Source organism: Chaetura pelagica, unplaced genomic scaffold (genome assembly GCF_000747805.2).
Source record: "Chaetura pelagica isolate M959 unplaced genomic scaffold, ChaPel_1.0 scaffold47, whole genome shotgun sequence".
NCBI lineage: Eukaryota > Metazoa > Chordata > Aves > Apodiformes > Apodidae > Chaetura > Chaetura pelagica.
Window position 1 is genome coordinate 3015602 of NW_009954140.1, and position 14834 is coordinate 3030435.

At 41.7% G+C, this 14834-nt stretch overlaps 1 protein-coding gene across 1 annotated transcript in view; it reads left to right on the top strand.

Annotated features, from left to right (window-relative positions):
- RAB11FIP4 (RAB11 family interacting protein 4 (class II)) overlaps nucleotides 1-14834 on the top strand; it is an 82886-nt gene that overhangs the window by 14446 nt on the left and 53606 nt on the right. Inside the window, exon 3 of the mRNA XM_010002774.1 lies at nucleotides 2036-2124. Coding sequence (XP_010001076.1) covers nucleotides 2036-2124 — 89 coding nt within the window. The remainder of the gene's footprint in view (nucleotides 1-2035; nucleotides 2125-14834) is intronic.

A 14834-nucleotide genomic window follows, 5' to 3' on the forward strand; every position in this document is an offset into this window, starting at 1 on the left:
TCAGCAGGCTCTAATTAAGTCTGACCTGGTCCTTCTATTTTAAGATTTCTGCTGTCTTTCCAATAGTCCCTCTGCTTTGATTTTCCACTAAAAAAAAAACCCAAGCCCTAACAAATAAAGGGTGAGCTCCCCCTACTGACCTTGGTGTTGCAACTCACAGAGATGACAGGATACAGCATAAATAAAAATTAATACAGAATTAGAAGATAAAGGCAAATATATTCCAACTTTACAGCTTGTTTTAACCATGAAAACAACATTGACCACTGTGTACTAACTGGAGGGTAATGGCTTTCATAATGGGAGAGGCTGAGCTGTGTTACCACAGAGTCTCTCTGCAATAATGGATCTTTGTTCTTTAGCAGAATCACTGTTTTTTTCAGATGAAATAATGCAACCTGTTTTTCTCCTGGACCAAGAGGGTCTTTTCTTCATTTTGTAGAAGTTTTAAGGACATTTAAGTTATGCTCTGCTATGATAATTGAAAATACAGAGTTGTAGGAGCTCCTTCATATTCACTAATGCTGTGGAAGAGGCACAGATGTGAATTTATATGCCACCCCACCTGCAGCAATAGCAGCCTTTGAATCTTCAAAATAGCAACTCAGGCCATTATGTGCCTTCAAATATCCATCTCTGTGCTTCCCTTGATCTTTAGGCATCTAATTACTGCAGCTGGCTGGAAAGCTTCTAGAAGCAATCTTTATGTGAGCAGATAAACGTTAAAAAGTAGGTAAGTTTCTCCTAGAAATTTTGATGAAAATCCCAAAAATACAGATTTGCCCAAAGCTGTAAAAAATGTTCAAAAAGGGAAGTTGGCTGCTCTGGTAGCTCAGACTGTGACAGGTTATCTGGACTGTGAAAGAATGTGAAAACAATGTAGTATGAAATTTAATGTGGTTGTTGTTTTTTTTTTGCAAAACAGAGTTTTCCAAAGCATAGTATTTCTGGCCTTCTGTTTAAATTGATTATTTTTTTTTAGTTTGCTTTTATAGGTTCATTCAGATGCTCCAAACAATTTCTTACAAAACGAGTGCTGAGTTTTAACATTCTCTTTTAACTATCTGTAAAACATAGTTTGCAGTCCTATTCTGAGAAGAGTATTGTACCAGCTTTGCCTTGAATTTCCAGTCTGGAGTAGGAGAGGGATATGCTGCAGTCATGTAAAAAGAGTTTATTTGCCAGACACCAGTATTTGTAATATATCCCAATAACTAAGACCAGAATAGTTGCAACAGCTCAGGAATTTCAGTAAAGCACACTATAAAACGTCAGTGAACCCATTTAGGTTCCTATCTCCAACTTAACAGGACATCATAGCTGGAGATGATTTGATGAATCTGTCCATTCTTTTAAGAATAACTTATTGATGGGAGCAGTACTTGGGATGGCTCTAGGGAGAAGGATTGTCACATAAGTGTGAAGAGCTGAGCTCTCCTGTTGTAAAATAAGCTATATCTGTTTAGTGAACTGAAGTTGGTTACTCTTAAAAGTACTTCAGAATTTTCTAAGACTCAACTGAATTTTAGTAAATACAGCCTGAAACCATAAATGAGTCTAACACACCATTAAAGTTCGAAGGGTAGATGAAGTAAAAAGCTTATTGCTCTTAGGAAAAATGTTACAGAGCTCTTTTTGAAGGAGAACTTAGACCAAAGAGCAGCTCCACTGACACTGCTCCAATGTGCAGCAAACTCTGGCTTACGCCAAGCCTGCAAATCCAGTGACTGATTTCAGAGTTGTGGGTTGGTTGGGAATGAATTTATATCTTGCAGAATAGTTTACCAATGTAAGCCAAGCAGTGTTCAGCTTTCAGTTTCATTGCAGTGTAGTGTGTCCATGCTGAGAGTCAACATCAGTGTAATTGCACTCCTTTAAGTGCTGAATGTGAGCTGTGCTGAACTCCCAGAGTTACCTTTCAAGGGTTTGTGCATACAGATTAGCTACAAACCTGTGCTTCTCTCTCCATTGTCCATGCAATATCTGGGAAGATAAATTCCCTGCCTGACCATTTGCTCTCATTTCTGTTTGCCAGGCTGTGAAGAGTTACTAAAAGATGTCCTGTCTCCTGAAAACTCTGGGCCTCGACTCTATGAGCCACAGTATGTTGATTACTATTACCAGGTAAGAGAAGCACTAATTCTGTCTCATGGTAGTGGACTGAGGAAGCCTCTGGAGTGATGTGTAATTGGGTGATTGTAAATGCTGTTATTCTGCTTGATCTATTGATTCTTCCTTGATTCATGACTGTTCATAAGTCTGGTTTAAGCTGCTTCTAACACAGAGTAGCTGTAAAATGTTGTGAGGGTGTTTAGGACTTGGTGTTGCTTTTACATGCCTTGGTATTTGCTTGAGTTGAAGGGAGATGTTGCATACAAGCTGGCTGGGACCACACGGGTGGAGAGCACTGATTTGTATCTAATTAAATCAGTCAAAATTTGTAGGTTAACAAGTCCTCAGAGACCTTCTGCAGATAATAAACAGGAACTCAACAGCTGTTGGGAAGCAAAACCAATACAACTTTGGTGACTTTGATAGTATTTTGGGTAGTGGGCATAGCATGTTTCAGATCATTAAAGGTCTGCATCTGTATCCTTAATTAGACAGTGTCTGCTCAGGCTAACAAGCAGGACAGTGTTAGTTTCCTTTAATCATCTCTTTGTCTCTCCTTCATTTTGGTTTGTTTTTAACCACCTCCACCCATAGAAATTCTTAAGATTAAAGGTACAGTTAGTGTTGTACATTCACATAAGGACTGTATGTCAATGGTGTTAGGAGACTGCAAGTGATCCTGAAATCAGCAGGGAAACCATTTTACCTTCCCATGCGGTGAAGTGTAAGAATAATATTTGCATATTGAGGAAAGTTGTGATAAGCATGCTGGTTTTACCCCACTTAGAGCTCTTTTACAAAATTATTTCCACTGTTCATACAGAAAGTACAGAGAAATTTCTTATACCTCAGTGCAAAAGATGTCTGTCACAAGATGGAAGGAGCCTTCCATGACTACTAACAAGAGGACAGAATTTGTCCTCTTAACTAATTAAGAACTTTCTTAATAAGGAAGAGTTATCTGGGTGGTAACTCTTTTTGCTTGCTGAAAATGACAGGCTGGTTTTAGTACCTGGGCTGTGGCAGACTTATACCAGCATCACTCTGCTTGGTTCTAAAACCCTGCTTTTTTGTAACTGATGACATAAATGTTGCTTGGTTACCTTAATAGATCTCATAAACCAAACTCTCTGTCTTGCAATAGATTATTTAGACTATAAAATGAAAAGCAGGCGCTCTGCAAACACTAGATGTTCCCCTATTTGTTACACAGACATTGCAGGCTTGTTGTGATACTTTGAAGGCAGGTGGTATGGCCACTGGGCCTTTATTCCTTTGGGATTTCATATCTACTGTCACCCAAAGATGTGCTGCTTGAAGACATGCTGTGAGATGGCTGCTGACTGCACCACCCCTGCCAACCATCCACCAGGAGAGCCTGAGGGTGGGAGTTGCAGTTGCAAATTCTGATACCAGATGGTAAGTTCTGGATTTGTGCTTCTGAGAGAGGAAGGTGGCAGAGGGTGACCCTTCCTGGTCAGAAAGAGTTGATCTGGCAGTGCTGTGCTGGAAGCCTTGCTGATCACTCCTGGGTAGGACTTCTTATGTCCACCAGCCACCTCGTATGGTCCCTGCAGGAGTGGCACCATTGCAGTGGAGTCCAGCAGCTGTGTTTGTCCTCTTTAACTGGGCCAGTGCAGTTATTTATGCAGCCTCTGAGCAGAAAAAGGTTCTTCCCCACCTGCCCACAGGACAGATAAGCGATCATGGTGGGGAGAGGGCAGGAAACCTTGCACGTAAGTGTACATCCCATGGTTTTCCCACAGCTCCTCTGCTCAGCTGCCCTCCAGAGGGGGTAGTTTCGTTTACAATCTCCAGGACATGCAGCTGCAATGTAGAAGCTGTTCGCTAGATGTCAGCCAAAGACTGGGAAAGGCCTGTGAACTGGCTCTGAACTTGCTTTAAGGATCCTCTGCTATGGCAGTTTTCAGGACAGAGGAGAACGGAGGCCTGAGTGGATTTGAGGTTATCACCACTTATGAGATTTGTTCCCTGTTCCCAAGGAAGCACATACTGAAAACATACGAGCTCTTCTTGCATCTCCCATACCTTGTTCAGTGTGAATTCTGGTGATTTGATCAAGTTTATAGGCAGTTCCAGTGGCACAAATGGTAGTTACCTACCCTACCTACCCTACATCACATCATCCCCATTGCATGTCTGTGCAATTCTCAGGTGCAGTCAAATTCTCAGGCAGCAGAAGGATAGAGCTGCTGAGATGGCACAAAGTGATACTTTAAAAGGGAATGTATCTTTCTTATTCCACCCAAGGGGTTTTACTTGCACGAAGGCAGGTACTGAGCTGGTTCATTGTTATGCTGTCTCTGTATTCACAATGTGATTTGAGAGGAGAAGGAGATCTATCCTTGACACATTATTTCACTTGTCCCCTGCTTTCACTTTTATTTCCCCTCCCAAGTGCCCACTCCCTCGATTGTAGCTTTCCAAAGCCAGAAACCTAAAGATGTGAAGGTAATGCCAAGAAGTGGGATGAAGTGGTAGGAGCCATGGTAAGGTGCTGAACTGGTCCAGCTGTTTGTGTGTGTTGAGTCAAATGGGGAATAAGAAACTGCCCAACCTCCAGCCTTTAATTGTAACCAACTGAATGCAATTAATTTAAATTGATACATAAAATTTCCTGATACCAGGAGCTTGGGGCATTTCATTTGACATTTTCTATATGATCTGCTTTTACTTTTTTTTCCTTCAGTGTAAACAAGAACAAAAGCTGACAAGCTTTTTTTTTTTTTTAAATGTCCAAAAACTTTACCCAAAATGGATATATTGTACATGCAACTTAAAATGCAAAGACCATTCCATAGAAAGTTTCTAATGTTCTATAATGAGATGCTGTGTGAGTGATGTTTCAGGTGAATGGAGAGCTCTTCCTTTGAGCTCAAGTCTGTTAAGGTATAATACACAGAAAGCAAAGAGCAGCACTTGGTTACTACAGAACTCTCAGAATAGTGGGAAATTCCCACTGACTTCCATCAGCATTGAGTCAGGCTTCATAGAGTGTGTTAGCACATACAGAGGAAACTGGTCCAAAAAAAACTTAGAAGGATGAGATTGCAGTAAGGAGTTAAGAGTTACAGAGCCTCTGTGCTCCGGGACCTACAAATAAACCTTCCCCTTCTGTCAGTTAAGAGTCTGTTGGTTTGGTTAAGGTCTGTGTTGTGCTCTATTTGAGACACTGCTTCAGTCAAGTGCTGGTTATTAGTATAATTTCTATCTCTTACGGCCTCTAAAGAGGTAATAGAAATACTATGAATTTGCCAGCAGCTACTTTCTCAGCATTTACTGCTATGGCCTCAGCTTTTGTTTTGGCTCCAGTTTGAAGGGACACTCACCCTACTCCAGTGTGCAGGATTTGCTTTGTGGCAAGCATCTGGTAGCACTTCAGAACCCTCAGATAGCCTTTTGGAGATGGTAACCAACAGTAAGTTCACAGCTGAAGTATGTGTTTGAAAACCCAGACCCAGATTCAGCCAGCTCAAACAAAGCAAAGTGTATGTGTCTAGTATTTCCAAATGGCTGGCCCTGGGCCTTCTCAGGCACCTAGCCAGCTGGAAGCACTAGCCACAGGACTCAGAGGGAATTAGACTAGCTGCATCTGCAGCTCCCTGGCCAAGATTTGCATTGCAGGCCCTGAGAAGCAGTGATCTGCGTCTAGGTGCTCTTCTGTCTCAGCCTCTAAGTTTGGGGAAGGGGAATCAGCAACAGGCGCTGGCTTTTTCAGCTCCTCACTTGCCGTATTTTGGCTGTTCAGATTTGAAGGAAGCCTGAATCAAGATCACCTGGATAGATGACAGAAGCAGAGGCTGAATTGCAGATATTGGAGCCTCTCACAACTAGGTAGCAGGGTACCTACTTGAGTAGCTGCTTGTGAAGGGATAGACTAATTTTACATATAACTGCCTTTTCATCTGAAAACAATGCCCAAATGCTATACAAGCAAACCCCATGGAAGAGCGTGTTGTGAGATACAGTAGTAGCAGGGTCCTTGTTTTGAACAAGGCTGTTTGCTTCTTATTAGTTTTTGCTGTATTGAGTTGCTGCTTTCCTTTTTTTTTTATTTATTTTATTTTGCTGCACTGACCTGTAAATAAGAGACTGAATCTGCCTCTTGACAAGGTACAGGATGATTGTGGCGTGTCAGAGGATGAGCTGCCTTTTCAGTCTGTGTGTGTTCTCCTGCCTGCCAAGTGATTAATTACACTCTATGAACAGCAGAAAAATTTTTGAAACATGACAAATAAATTGTGTTTGCCTCTGGGATGGAGCTGGGGCTACTACCTGATCTGCTACTTTGAAAATATTTTCAGTAGCAATTAGAGGTCCCCCATTGGCTTCTGAAATAAGTTTTTTTTTTCCCCACTAGCTGCTTGAGGATTTCTGCTAAGACCTGTGTCAGAACAGAGGGGGGCTTTCTGCACTGGAGAAAGACTGTGGTCCAAAAGGGTTTTTCATTAGGCTGTAGATGTGTGTAGCATTCTGAGACACGGCTGATCTGAGGAAAGGTGAAGGGCCATTTGTATAGGTCTCCTTTGTTAGCTTGGAATTGCAGTTATTATCTCTGATTGTGCTGTCTTGTGCTATTTATGAAAAAGAAAAGCCCAAGAAAGCATAGAATATTTTAATGAACTCAAACTAGGTTCTTTTCTTCTGGTTGTTTCCACCTTATATAAAGCTGTACTTTTTTTAATTTTTTCCCCACTGAGGGGAACACCTGGGTATAATATTAGGAACAACAGTATCAAGAAGATCCTCCTGACAAATGAGGTCAATTACTTTGCCCAAGAACACTGGCCATTTGATGGTCAAGGTGGAGCCATTGCTTCAAAACACAGCATTTATGAGATGCAAAATACCAAAAATTCTGGTGTTTCCTACTTGTTAATGCAAAATACATCTTTCTCATGCTTTCTGTGATAACATTACCAGAGACAAAGCATCTTAGCTAAGTATCTTAGCAGAGACAAAGCAGCTAAGACATTAAGTTGGAACTACCTTCCAACCAATAGCACTGAGGAAAAAACAGCCTGTGTGATAAGGAGAAGCAACATCAAACACAACAAACTGAAGCTTTTTTTTTTTTCCTGTTTCTTACCAGCCTCCAGTTTTCTCCACCACCCATGCTCTGTCAGTCTTGGCTCCCACTGTGCTTTCAGCCCTGCAGATGATCAGTGTCTGCATCATGTGTAAGAATTTCCCTCCCTGTGCTTGATACTCTTGGGGTGTCTGTGCTGCACAGTGATCAGCACAGGCCACATTTGCAAAGTGCCTCCCTTCCCAAGCTGCTGGTGGGCACTCCCATCCTGCTATTGCTGTGGAACCCACGCTGTCATATGAGTTGCTCATCCTGGCTTCTTTCCTCAAGAAGCTGGAAGAGAGGCTGCATCTTCAGTCCTGCAACAGTCAAAATCTGGGACATGCATGTCCCCCAGTTCTGCAACTGGAGAATGTTCTGGCTTGAGCCTCTCTTGGGAAGCAGAAGGTTCCCTGGTTTCCCTGGTCAAATCTAGAAGTCTGGTTTATATTTGGAGCTCCTAAATCTGTTAGATTCTCCTTCCCCTCAGCTTCTGCTGTATCCTCTGGGAAATGAGTTCACTGAACATCTCCAGGGATGGCCTTTTGGGAGGCTCAGCCTAAGGATTGATCCCAGGCCCCGATGAAATCAATAGAAAGACTTCTTAGACCCTAGTAGGAGTTAGGTCAACACCGTGTGTTTTCCCTGAGGTGATTGTTGCCTGAATCCATCACTGGAAGAGAGGGAAGAAAAGCTGGATAAATCTCAGCCATGCAGGTTCAAAAAGAAAAAAGTCCCTTTTCCTAGGTAGGACTAGGCAGGATTATACACAGGCACTGATGAGAAGTTTATTGTAACCTCTAAAGAGCAACACTCTCAGCAATTCATTTTTTCCTATTTTTTTTTTCCAAGCGTCAGAAAGCAATTATTAACTACAACTGCTGAGAAACACCCAGTGAACAATTACCAAGAGCAATGAAGAGCACAGCGTGTCCCCGTTTGGGAGCAATTTACATGGAAGTTGCCTGCTCTCACCTGGCAATATTCTGAAATAATTTTTTTTATGTTTGTGCATACATGCAAAAATAAGTGTCCTTGGTAGAAAACATCTGCATAAAAATACTGTGCCCCTCTGGCAGCTCAGGCTGATTACAAAGTGCTGTCCTGAGAAACTGCTGTACAGAGAACAAGCAGTTCTGCACTTAGGGTAGGGTAGGCATCTTCCAACAAAGTAAATGCTGACTCCTCCAAAAACAGCCATAAAAAGAGATTAAGGATTATTTTCTTTTTCAAAACCAGTTTGAGTTTTTGATTTGGGGGGAACATTGCACACTGATATTTTTAAAGGGACAATATTTTTTCCTTGACTTGTTTTCGCTCAGTTGTTGTATAAAACCGACATAAAATACTACAAGAGAAGCCAACATTACAAAAGAAGAAAAAATATTTCTTCTCTTTCTCATAACGTGTTTTTTGTTTTCTTTTGAGAGAAATCTGAGGGTTTGACCTCATCCTGAGCAGGGCCAAGAAAATAATTTGAAATCTAAGAGCTCTGAGGCTGGGAGAAATGTTTTCCCAATCAGTTCTTGCCACAACCCTCCAAATGCAATCCCACTGTCTGAGGCCAGCAGGAGACTGCTCAGGGCTGGGGGGTGACCTGAAAGAGATGTTGCTTGAGTTTCCATAGCCCTCAGACTGGAGAATGTCAGTGCAGTAGCATTTAGAATCATAGAATCATATGTCTTGGGTTGGAATGGATCTCTAAAGGTCATCTAGTCCCACTCTCCTACAATAAGCAGGGACATCTCCAACTAGAGCAGATTGCTCAGAGCCCCATCAAGCCTGACCTTGAATGGCTCCAGGGATGGGACCCCCACCACCTCTCTAGGCAACCTGTTCCAGTGATCCACCATGCTCATAGTAAAGAACTTTTCCCTAATGTCCTAGACAGATCGTGCCATCTTTCTGCAGTTAGAAGCTGAGCTGTATTTGTGTATGTCAGTGGTTTTGCATGAATTCTGCCAGTTTGCTGGTTTAAAGCACCTGCTCTTGCAGCTGAGCTACTGGCCTCCTGTAATAGAAGCTTAATTCAACAAAGGACCAAACATTATTCACTTCCCACAGGGACTTTTCTGAGTCAAATTTTACAATTTCTTAGGGCTACATTTGGCTGGGTGGTTTGGAACAGGTGAAAGTGGGACTGCCAGTTCAGCCATCCTTGCTGTGACTCGGTGAGAGAGATGAAGTTCCAGACATAGTGTCTTTCCAAACATCTATAGAAAAGTCACCCATCCACTTACAGTTATCTGTGACTCTTTTTTGAGTATTTATTTCTAATCTGTGGGACAGGCAGTGTTTTGTGTAGCATTCAAAAGCTTTACCATTTGAAAGCCTGACATCAACCTCTTTGACAGAACCTCTTCTTGATAGATAGTTTCTGTCATTCCTTTTTTTTCTTTCTGAGGCATTATCTTCAAGCTTTTAATCTGCTGATTTTCTGACTGAGCACAGTTTTGGGGGTGGCTTTTCAGGAATTGTCAGTTGCCATGGCAAAATATTCCTTCTGTTTTTTTCTCTCCATGGATAAACCAATTTAGGCAGTGGCTCAGTCTTGGGTAGGGGCTGTGAAATGACTGAAAGCTTAAAGTTGTTCCCTTTGTATTGAGGAAGTCGAATTGCTATTGATTTAATCCTTCAGGTAAGTATGGCTTTGTGGTTTAGTTCTTTTTGCCCTTTGTTTGCTGAACTGAAAATCTATCCACTGTAATTAGTGGTGTGTCTTGAAAACAGCATTCTGAGCAACATAAGGAGAAGAAATGTTATGACAGCACCCACTGTGTACTGTGCTCCCATGAAAGAAATACAGCTGTTCCATCAGAGGTGGACTTGACTCTGATACATGGTCTTGTGTGACAAGATGAAGGTATCGTTGCCCTCCCATTCATACAGTTCATAAACTTGAAACTACCTCTTTATTCAATTTGGTTTTTTGTTTGTTGTTTTTTTTCCTATTCTGCTTCATATCTTTTCTTGGATATATCTGCTTGGATAAATTTGTGCTGAATTTATGGAAGATTTTGGGACCCAGAGTGTTCTTTTTGAAATATTTTCAGTGGGAAGGCAGTGAAATTGAAATATAGGATTATTTTTTTTAAGTAAAAAGCATTAATTTAAGTAAGTTTATCCTTTTTGTTTGTTTTAATCAGAAGAAACTTCTGTAAGACCTACAAAAGCTGGTTGATAAAGCCAACATTCCAGAGTATTACAGAACTGTAGAGAGAAAGTCAACCAAACAGATTTTCTAGCTAAACAAAACCAGCAAAATCCCTCATTGCATAAGCAAACTGAAAGGATCTGACTGCTTCTTTTCTGTCTTCTAGCCTCTCCGACCAAACCAAGAGCAATGTGTTTTTTCAGAGGCAGCTTTTCTCATTTTTCAAAACAAGAGCTGCTCACGCTGCTAGGAATTTTCCTACTTACCTAAGAAAATTCCTCCATAGATGAAATCTTACAGGAATAATTTCAGTCACGCAGCTGCCACGAGACTGCCCACAATATTTTAGGGTTGAAATACATGATTTCAGTAGCTTTAAGAATTGTCACCCAAGAGACCCATGCAATTCATGAACTTGCTTTTCTTAGTTATGAAAGCTCTAGGATACCTTTCCCACTTCTTTCTTCTTTCCTTTCACATCCAGCCCTTGCAATATCCAAAATCCCCACAAAACTACATGGACTTTTTCAAGTGTCTCCCCCCACCAGGTTTTCCCAGCAGTACTGGGACTTGCCTTGCACAGTGGGAAGTGCTGCAGCAGGGGGGGGGAGTTGTGGCGCTGTCCTCTCTCAGAGGCAACTGAACTGTTTAAAATTAAATCATTGCACTCAGCTGGACTCAGCTAAAAATTAGATCTTGGTTATTTTGTCTATTTTTAGAAGCTGGAGAAGAATCAAAATGTGATTATCTTCCTTTTTTTTTTTTTACATGGTGCAATAGAGAATGCATTAGTCCGGGTGCAGGCAGGCTTTTCCAGTACTGTCACACATCTGGGCTGTGATAAGCAATTCCTGAACAGGAAGAAAAAGTAGGCCAGCCTACAAGAGAGTATCTAGGAATTACTCCTGAGGGATTTTTGCTACACTGCCTCCAGCAGCTGAAATAACAGCATAAAATTGCGATTACAAATTAAGAAGAGATACAGGCTATTTGACCTTCTTCCAATCAGGGACACAGAGGCCCTGTCTAGAATAAGGATGCAGAGAATTTCAGCTTCTGTTGAACAATGGTGTGCCAAGAAGAGGCTGCTGAAGTTCATGCTTAGCTCAGAGGAAGAGAGACATCATTTCTTCCCATTCCACATGGTCCTTGCAGAGGCTGGACTGGTTTCGGAGCTGTGTATGCTGGGGCAGTGCCAGCAGGTCCTGGGGTTGCTGCCAGCAGGGCAGTGTTTGGGAGTAGAGTGATACAATCCAAGAGCTATGGTCTGAACAGATGAGAAATAGGAAATAAACTGTCATCTGTTACATTTCTAAGTTTACATAAATTCAGGCAAGATTAATTAGGCCCATGAGAGGCTTTGTTAATTACAAGTTTTGCTATTTGGCTCACCTTTTTACCCAGACTGTTATTGTAATTACCCAGTTGACAAATCAGTTGGGGAATAATAGGCTCAAACCAGGACAGTAGCCTGTTCAGGTAGATGTGTACACTGGATCCCAGGCTAGTTTTGGTACTTGGCATTATGATCAGCTACTAGGAAGGTTAAATTGGAATAATAATGGAGCCATTGCAATGTTGATACAGAGTTGACACAGATGCTGATGAGCATTTTGGGCTGACAGTGTGAACCTGGCAGCCTCATCTCAAACCATGACGACCAGGAGGTGTTTGGAAAGGGATAAAGTAGACACAGCAAAAAGGCATATCAAAAAAAGGGTGATTCCTTGGAGCTTTTGCCAACCTTTGTTAATATGACTGTGATAACAAACAACTTGGTTTTGCGGGGGACTTCAATTTGTTCTTAGCTGTGCAGCCTGAGAGCTTGCAAGGAGACATCCAGACATCCCCAGTGTGACTCCTGTTCATTTGTTGTCTTTCTACAAAAGTCTCCGGTCACGCAGCAGTGTCTGGGGCAAAGGCTTTCTCAGTATGTTTATACAGCACCACATAGAGCCAAAGCAGGGTAATGAGTGGAGGAGAGAAAGTTTGCAGGCTCTGCATCCTTCAAGAGATACATCCCAATGGTGTAACTATATTTCAGACTTTTGGCCAGCCATTTGTACAGAATAGTGCAATACTTAGGTACACTTTCTTGCCCATGGTAGAAATGTATTTGTAAATCTGAGTACAAAGCCTCATTGAAAATGAGGGGGATTTCTCAATTTCCACATACTGAATACATTACCACCTTCTTCCAGCAGCAGAGGGGACATATTTGGCTTGTTTTGGTCACAGACAGAGTAATAGACAAAACCTCAAGTATTTTTATATATTCTCCACAAGAAGTTTCCTATGTTGGTAACTGTTTGGCATTTATTACTGACATGTGTGTGTTGAAAAAATTAATGCCGTTTGTTGCTCCAATGAGTTTTTCATTTCTGTGTCCTTGAAAGCTATTGTCATTGAGGAAGATTTGTTGGGGTAACTGGGACATGTGTCTTCCATCAGGAGATGGACCATATGCTGGCAATGCCCTAAGGCATGCTCATAGTAGAGTATGGGAGATGGGAACCTATCCAGAACACGGGGGGCCACTGAGGAACTGCTAAGAACTGTTGGTCAGATTCTTAGATTATGAAAATCAACATAAGAGCATGAAATAAATGAACTTATGGTGTTTTTCCCATCTTGTAAACCTTGTTTTTGGAGTTTCAGAACTTAAAGTGCCTTGTCATTCTAGATCTCTAAAAGGTCTTTCATAAATCTTGGTATTTTAGACTAGTGTATTTCTTGGGATCTTTGCTCCATTGGTTTTTTGTTACACGTCTTTGAATGTTTCATAGATGAGTTCTTATGGCAGTGTGTTCAACCAAATTTTCTCCCAGTGCATTGTACAATTTCAATTTTTAAAAGAAATCAGTAATGCACAGTATTTTGTGAGACTAATAGAGAAATATTGCGTTTCATAAATATTTGTTTACCTCAGAACTCCTCAACACAAGGATCAACAACCATCCCCTTGAGAATCACTCTTTGCAGGGTTATCTAGCTGCACATGTTTCTCATCTGGGAAGCTGTCAGTTAAATGAGAGTAAATCACTGGATTACTATTTCTGCCGTATTTTGAAACTTCACTTAAAATCTTTCTTTTTGTCTCATTGCCAAGCCAACAGTGAGATATTACAGGGGAATTATGAAAGGGAGTTTTGTGCAGTAAATTCCGAGTTCACCTGTTGCCTAGTGCAATTCCTTGCCTATAAATTCTGAGTAAGACTTCTCAGATTACTGCACCATGACAAAACTTTACTATCAGGAGACATCCTGTGTCATGTTATGGTACTCAAATCAAAGGGGAAAGAATTTGTTCTCTGATGCTACAGAAGATGCCCTGCCAAGAGTGACTGATACCCTGCTGGTTTATAAAGAAAAGTGTTAGCAGTGAAATGTACTGAATAACACTGACCCATGTGCTTCATGAAGCAAAGTTCTGGGGCTGGGGAAAGTCACAGAGCACTTTCTCTGCAGTGATTGAAAACTACTTTTTTCCCCATAAGCAAAATTGTCAAATGTTGTCTGACTTAGGGCCAGGGCATTACTTGCTGTTCTGCTGAGTGACATCCTTCTGCTCTGGCTTGTATGTAGTCTCATCAGATTACAGGATAAGACAGTCTCTCTTGATTGCATTTCTATAGTGGGGGCTTTTGTGGGGCTCTTCCTTCGCCTCTCCCCTGGGAGGACAGGATCACTTCATTTTAGAAGGAAGAGATGGGAAAGGGAAGAAGCCATCACTATTAGGAATACATCAATATTTACTGTACCACACATTCATATTGAGTTTGACTTAGATACTTGCATTCTGTATAGACTTGCCTTTGTGTGTTGTATCTTCTTTCTTATGAAGGAACTGATGCTCAAGAGAGGAAGGGCTCTCCAGCTCAAATTGCCTTAGGACACCCTCCCTTACTTCCTCTTGGCTCATCTCTGTTAGCACAGCTCCCTGGGACTGACTTGTGCAGGTCCACTCAGGGGAGGCACAACATCCTTTCCCCACCTTCCACTTTCTGGTAGGCTGGAGCTGCCTTCACACTCCTGCCATTTCTACCAGAGCCAGTGGGTTACAAGAACCACATGGACCACACTCGTTTCTGTTTCCTGAGGTAATTCACCATCTGTAACTGCTTCTTAGATGACGTGAGGTCCCAAAGCTTCCCCCCTGCTGACAGCTCACTGCCTCATATGACCTATTTTCTTATGACATCTAAACAGTTCCGTATTGAACATGATTAATTAGACAGGAGAGGTGAGTGTCAAGGATCAGTGTTTAAAGAGTAGGTCAGTATTTTAATTTGATGAGGTTACGGAAATAGAATGTGAAAGGGTAACTGGAGGTAGTTTACTCCCTGCTGAAATGGTAGAGAAACCCACCTCACATTTAGCACAGAGAGGGGCCCTTCCATGGCTTGTTCTTTACAGGACTTGGGGCACTGCAGGCCCCTAGCTAGGCTTGCCCTGCAGTCACAGGGTGTCTTGGTTTTG